The 6,404-nt window shown below is 37.7% G+C and overlaps 1 protein-coding gene across 3 annotated transcripts in view; it reads right to left on the reverse strand.

Moving 5' to 3' along the window:
- Positions 1-1,002: 1,002 nt before the first annotated feature.
- LOC122556141 (membrane-spanning 4-domains subfamily A member 4A-like) overlaps positions 1,003-6,404 on the reverse strand; it is a 50,795-nt gene continuing 45,393 nt past the window's right edge. For all 3 annotated transcript variants that reach the window (XM_043702631.1, XM_043702632.1, XM_043702630.1), the window contains one exon: positions 1,003-2,785. In XM_043702631.1, coding sequence (XP_043558566.1) covers positions 2,708-2,785 — 78 coding nt within the window. In that variant the 3' untranslated portion in view covers positions 1,003-2,707. The remainder of the gene's footprint in view (positions 2,786-6,404) is intronic.

Below are 6,404 nucleotides of genomic sequence, written 5' to 3' on the forward strand. Positions count from 1 at the left end.
TATATATGCATTTTAATATCGTTTACCATGAGTTTGGGCTCTTGCAATTTTAATTAAACATCTGGGTTTGTCGGTGTTTGGAGTTAACAATTAACTTTTTTTTTAAAAATGATACCCATAATTCCAAGTGAGAGAAATTTATCCAGAGTTCCTTGAGAACTATTGAAAGGTCTTTGGGAGAGGACTATCCAGGTTTATGCAGTCTGGGCTGGGAAGTCATTCAAGAAAGAAGCATACATCCAGCTATGAAGTGCTGAGAATTCTTTTGACTTAGTAACGCGTGCTAGGCAGCATTCTTAGGAACAGGAGTTTAAAGTAATGCAATTATCTTAGAATAAAGAGTGTTGGCATACAGACAGAGGAAAAGAAGTCAAGTTTTTGAAGTTGCAAAGGAGCTGCATCAGGCATGGTAATAGCACTGGAGGAAACTAAGTCAGGAGTACAATAATGATGATTAAGGAAAAGATACCTAGAGTTCAACAGATGACTTGAAATTTTAATCATTTCAAGTCCAACAAAATATTAGGAAAAGTCGCTCCCACATTTGGAAATGTGTTAGAATAGGTCTTGCCAGAAGTACAGTTTTAGATGTTCTTTGAAATGTAACCATTTTGCAAGCTGTACCATACTTGGATTTTTCTACTGTGTGTTTAAAAATATTTGAATCCGTATTGTAAGGGAATAATGTGAAATTTCCTTTACTTGTATTTCTGTTCTTAATTCACTTCTATTTTGTTTTATTGTTAAAAGACTGCAACATGGTGTTTGTAAATTTTATTTTAAAAATCATCTCAATAACAAAATGAAATTATGATCTATCTAACTAGTCTCCATCGGGAATCTGATTTATCCAGCACTAACATAACTGAGGCATTCCCCATAACAACTGGGGCCACTAGTTTTTAATACATGGAAAAGACAATGTTATAGCTGATGCTTTATCAAGTGTACAGATGAAGGAACCCAAATATTGTGATCCAAATAAACACCTGTTAAGTACAGTTGTCATGAAATACATTGTATGTTTATTGTTACTCCATTCAGTATTTTCAAAGTCTGAAAAGTAGAGATTTTTATCTATGTGCACATTTACTAAATACAGCAACATCAGAAAATCCAGGCTTTGTCATAGAAGTGTAATTTGCAGAGGAGTCTCTTCCATCATCCCCATTATATATGATTGAAGTTGATTGAAAAACAGCATTAATTTCTAAACCATTCCTTTTATCATTTTCTGTTTCATATTATTCTTTGTTCAGGACTACAACATGGTACTATGGTAAGGTGAAACACATGAGGGAGATTGGTGAATCTCAAGTTAACAAATCTATTGAACTATAGCAAAGTAAAATAATCTCGGAGTTGAACTAGTCCAAAAGCAATGTAATTCCCTTACTTTATTCATCTTTAAAAATCACACAACACCAGGTTATAGTCCCACAGGTTTAATTGGAAGCACACTAGCTTTCAGAGTGATGCTCCTTCATCAGGTGATAGGCTGATCATTTGTTCAGCTCCAAATCATTTGTTCATCTTTGTCTGTTTATTGGTTTTACGGTTACTTATTAACATGTTCAAATTATTTTGTGCATCATTTATATTGATATCTTGAGTTAACTTAGTGGATATTATTATTTAATATGTTTTGGGTTACTTTATTCTGAACTGTTTTTAAATGTCTCAATTACAATTTTTGAATTTAATATTATGATTAACATTATGACTTTCCTCTCCAGGCTACTGGAGAGACTCGATTCTATTTGTTATTGGATCCTGTTGCAGTTTACATTTTATGGTTGAGTAACAGTCTGCTATTTGTTGATGTGTTGGACTAGCACTGTGCTATGGGTTTTGACTTTTGATGGAAGTTTGTCTGCAAGTAAAAAAACAGTTTTATGTTATGTTTTCAATGAATGTGGATGTGTATAATGTGTGGTCCACTCCTAAGAGCTAGTCTACAAGAAATGGAAGGTTGCTTGATTGTAGACCACAAAGAGAACAAAGTATAAATAGTACATTGGCATGGTGCAGACATTACAGCAAGTCATAAAATTGAATTGAATATATCAAAATAAATCGCTCTTAAATGTCTGGGTGTTTGGAACAATAGAATTGGTTTGCTAATTCCTTACACTGTAGGAAGCCTGCCCACTTCTCTCACCTCAGAGATAGTGAGGACTGCAGATGCTGGAGAGTCATAGTTGATAAAGTGTGGTGGTGGAAAAGGCACAGCTAGTTAGGCAGCATCTGAGGGCAAGACAGCCAATGTTTCAGGCCTAACAGGACTGGTCGTATTGAAGGATTATGCCTGAAATATTGATTATCTTGGTCCTCAGATGCTGCCTGACCTGCTGTGCCTTTTTCAGCGCCACACTTCATCGACTCTGACTTCTCTCACTTGTCCACCACACATATTACATTGCCTATATGGAAATGTAGCTCACCGTAAGTAGTTGACTCTTCATGTGATTGAAACCAACCAAGACTAGGAAGCTCACTGCAGCCTTCTTCAGATAATGTGCATTTGGGCAAGACACGAGGCCTTGGTGACATCGTGAAATTAACACAGGAACAAAATGAATAAAATTCTGCATATTTACACACATTAGAATAATGTTGCACCAAACTCAGATGTAGTAATTTGTTCTAATCAGAATTTCAACAGAAACTATTATTCAGTGCACATATTTTTCATTGCTGTCACAATTTAGGGAGGAGTGTTCGCATATAACTGCTGCAACGGAACCAGTTGTTCAGATGTGTTGTTGTACACAACAATAATTGGCTGAAAAAAGATCAACAATGGCATGAATATAATAGAATTTCAAAGGGTTTGTACAAAGTGAGCTAGTCAGTTCATCACAGTTCAATCACATCTCCAAAATCTAAACCTCTCTGCCACCTACCCCAACTGAGCAATGCTATTATTTCCTTGAGCTATAAAAACATTTTCACCAACAGATATTGCAAAAAAACAGAATCAGGTCATTATCCCATTGGGTTTGTTAGGATTCCATTCTGCTTTTCCTACATATGATGAAAAGTATAACCATGTAATCATTTTTGGAATTTGGATTGTCTTAAAGAGATGAATGATATGATTACTGGACTGATATGAGTCAGTTTTATAAAGCTTTTTCTTCATTCTGCAAGTCATCCTGCAATAGTGACGTAAATTCAACACCGCAAAGAAACCATGTGACTATGGACATCTATGGTGTCAACGGAAGGATGTCTATACTTTAAAGTTTATGACAGGTAGTGGAAGCACATTAAGGCTCTTAGTTTACATTTCAGATCAGAAACCACCAAAGTTGAGTTCAGAAGCAAGTCTTATACAGAGGAGCCTTGATTATGTAGCATTCAATTAACCAAATTTCTGATGATCCTAAAAGATTGCAAGATCCTAATGCATGTTATCCGGCGTCAATTATTCAGCATTCGATTAACCGAATGAAATACTCCCCACCGCGTCCTTCAGATAATCGAGGTTCCTCTGTATTTCTTCATAGCAGGTGATTTCAGTGCAATTTTTGGGCAGCCAGTCAGTCCAGCACAAATATCTAGTTTGTACAGGTTCCAGGCCAGAACAGTTAGGATAGAAATTTGCAAGTTATTGGAAGTGAGAAAGTTTAGGCCCTCAGATTTGTGAAGGGATCATGTCAGCAGATTCAATGGAATCATCTTTTGTCTTAACAGCCCCTGGGGAAGTATCTCAAAATGTTACTGTTAAATTCAAGACCTGAAGAGTTGATTTAGGGGTTCAGTATCTATGGATTTGAGTCTCTGTAATGTATGATATTGGGAAACTTTGTTGTGATATTTGTGTTAAATTCTCTTGATATATACATAAAGCTTGGCTGTTGGTTTTTGAAAAAAATTATGTTTAGTTGTTAATGAATATCTGCAACTTTGTGTGGATATGTTTCAGTGACTAATGACCACCTTAGCTAACAAATAAAATCATAGCATGTATCCAGCCAGGTTTTGTTCTAGGTTTTGTCGTGTCCAATTCAAAGTCACAACTTGTAGTACCTATTGAAGAAAACATAAGATTAGTTTTCTTTAGGTTTAAAGTGGTTTATTGCAGAGAAGTGAGAAGAGAGTGTTTTTGGCTGCTGCCGTTCTGCTGGTTTCTCTTCTAGTCTGAGCCAGCCTCTCTCTGTCTTGATCACAGCAAAGCTTGTTCAGCGACCTGACTGTCAATCACAAATTTGTCGGACAGCAGAGGACACTTGTCATTGATAATTGATCCCTAATTCACAAACCAATCAACTTCACTTGTAAACAGCCCCTTGTCCAGTTCGTCTGCACATTGCTGGAACCCATAGCTATACAAACAGGATTCACAAAAGGAATCAAATCCCGACTTTCAGAACATGCTGCCATTTTTGTAAACCCCTAGGTTTCAAAACAATTCTTTCTCATTTCAGACCACAGTTTTAAAAAGCACAAAAATAAAAAGATATGATCTTTGCAATTTTTACTCAGCAAGGTTTCAGGAACAGCACTGTGATAATATCCAGCTACTGTGTTTTATTGATGTTGACTGAGAGACAAATGTTCACCAAGAAAATGGGGACTCCATCCATGCTCTTCAACATCAATTCACAGGATCTTCTATGTTGACTTGAGTGTGACAGGTGGCCTTAATTTAGTGTCTCACCTGAAAATACTAACCTCCTATAGACACAGGGCTTGACAGCCAAGATAATATCTTTGCATTAAATCATGATCCTACAACTTTCTAGTTAAGAGCATAAAAGTGCCACCGACTGAGCTACAGCTAAAAGACAACTATTTGAAATCTGGGAATATTAAAATGTATTAGGATGGATTGAGGTTAGAATAATTTATTAAAAAGGAAGAGAATGCAATTGGAGAAAAACAAAATACTGATTTAATGAGTGCAAGAGGACATGCCAAGAGCAACACCAGGCATTATCTAAAAATGTGGTGTCAACCTGGTGAAGATATAACACAATTCTGCATGCCAAACAGCACAAACAGAGTGAGATAGACAGGACTAAATAATCCCACAACCAACAATCACATTGGATGTGGCAGGATTGCAAAGATTCAATCATGAATGGTCGTACCAATTAAACATCTAATGCAGGAGCAAGGTCCACAAATATCCATATTCTCAATAATGGGGGGGGGGGGGGGGGGAGCTCAGTGCAACAGACAAGGCTGTAGCATTTGTATCCATTTTTGCTCAGAAGTATCATATGGATGATACATCTCAACTTCCTAGTAAAGTCTCAGCATCAGAAATGCCAGTTTTCAGCCAATTTAATTGACTCCACATCATATCGAGAGGGTTGAAGGTACAGGAAACTGAACCCTGACAACATACCAGTAATCATACTAAATACTTTTGTTCCAGAACTAGCTATACCCCTAGCCAAGCATCTCCAGGAGAGCTACAACATTAGCATCTACCTGGCAATGTGAAAAGTTACCCTGGTATGTTCTGTCCACAAATACCAAGACAAACATAACCCAGTCAATGACTGTCTTATCAGTTGATTGTGCAGCATGAGGAAAAGTGTTGTAAGGTGTTGCCAACAATACTACCAAGCAGTACTTGCTCAGCAATAACCTGCTCACTGATGCTAAATTTGTATTCTGCCAAGGCACTCAACTCCGGTGTTCAATACTGTCTTGGTCCAAACATGGATAGAAGAGCTGAGGTCTGGGGTGAGGTGAGACAGTATTTATCTGAATATATCGCCTGGAAGCCTTAGAAAAATTGGTGTCAATGCAAGTTGGGGGTGAACTATTCTACTGGTTATAGTCATGCTGAGCACAAAGGAAAGTGGTTGTCTTTGTGGCAAGTCAATCATCTCAGTCTTATGATATCACTTCATAAGTTCCTCAGGATAGTGTCCTATGCACAGCCATCTTTAGCTGCTTCATCAATGAGCTTCGGTCCATCATAAGATCAGATTTTGGGATGTTCACTGATGATTGTACAATGTTCAGCACCATCTGTAAATCCTCAGACCTTGAAGCAGTCCCTATTCATATGAAGCAACAACTGGACTGTGGCATTATCAAACAAGAGAGAATCCAACTATCTTCCCAGACATTACCATTGCTGAATCTCCCATTAACAATATGCTGTTGACCACAAAAATGAATTGAACAAGCCATACGGGATTAGGGCAGAAACTTGGAATTCTGAGTCAATAACTTATCTCTTGTCCTCGATGCCCATTCACCATTTACAAACCAGGATTGCAGATTAGGTGGGTTATGGATTAGTGGTGCTGGTAGAGCACAGCAGTTCAGGCAGCATCCAAGGAGCAGCGAAATCGACATTTCGGGCAAAAGCCCTTCATCAGGAATAAAGGCAGAGAGCCTGAAGCATGGAGAGATAAGCTAGAGGGGGGTGGGGG

The sequence above is a fragment of the Chiloscyllium plagiosum genome, chromosome 13, assembly GCF_004010195.1.
Source record: "Chiloscyllium plagiosum isolate BGI_BamShark_2017 chromosome 13, ASM401019v2, whole genome shotgun sequence".
In the NCBI taxonomy this organism is placed as follows: domain Eukaryota; kingdom Metazoa; phylum Chordata; class Chondrichthyes; order Orectolobiformes; family Hemiscylliidae; genus Chiloscyllium; species Chiloscyllium plagiosum.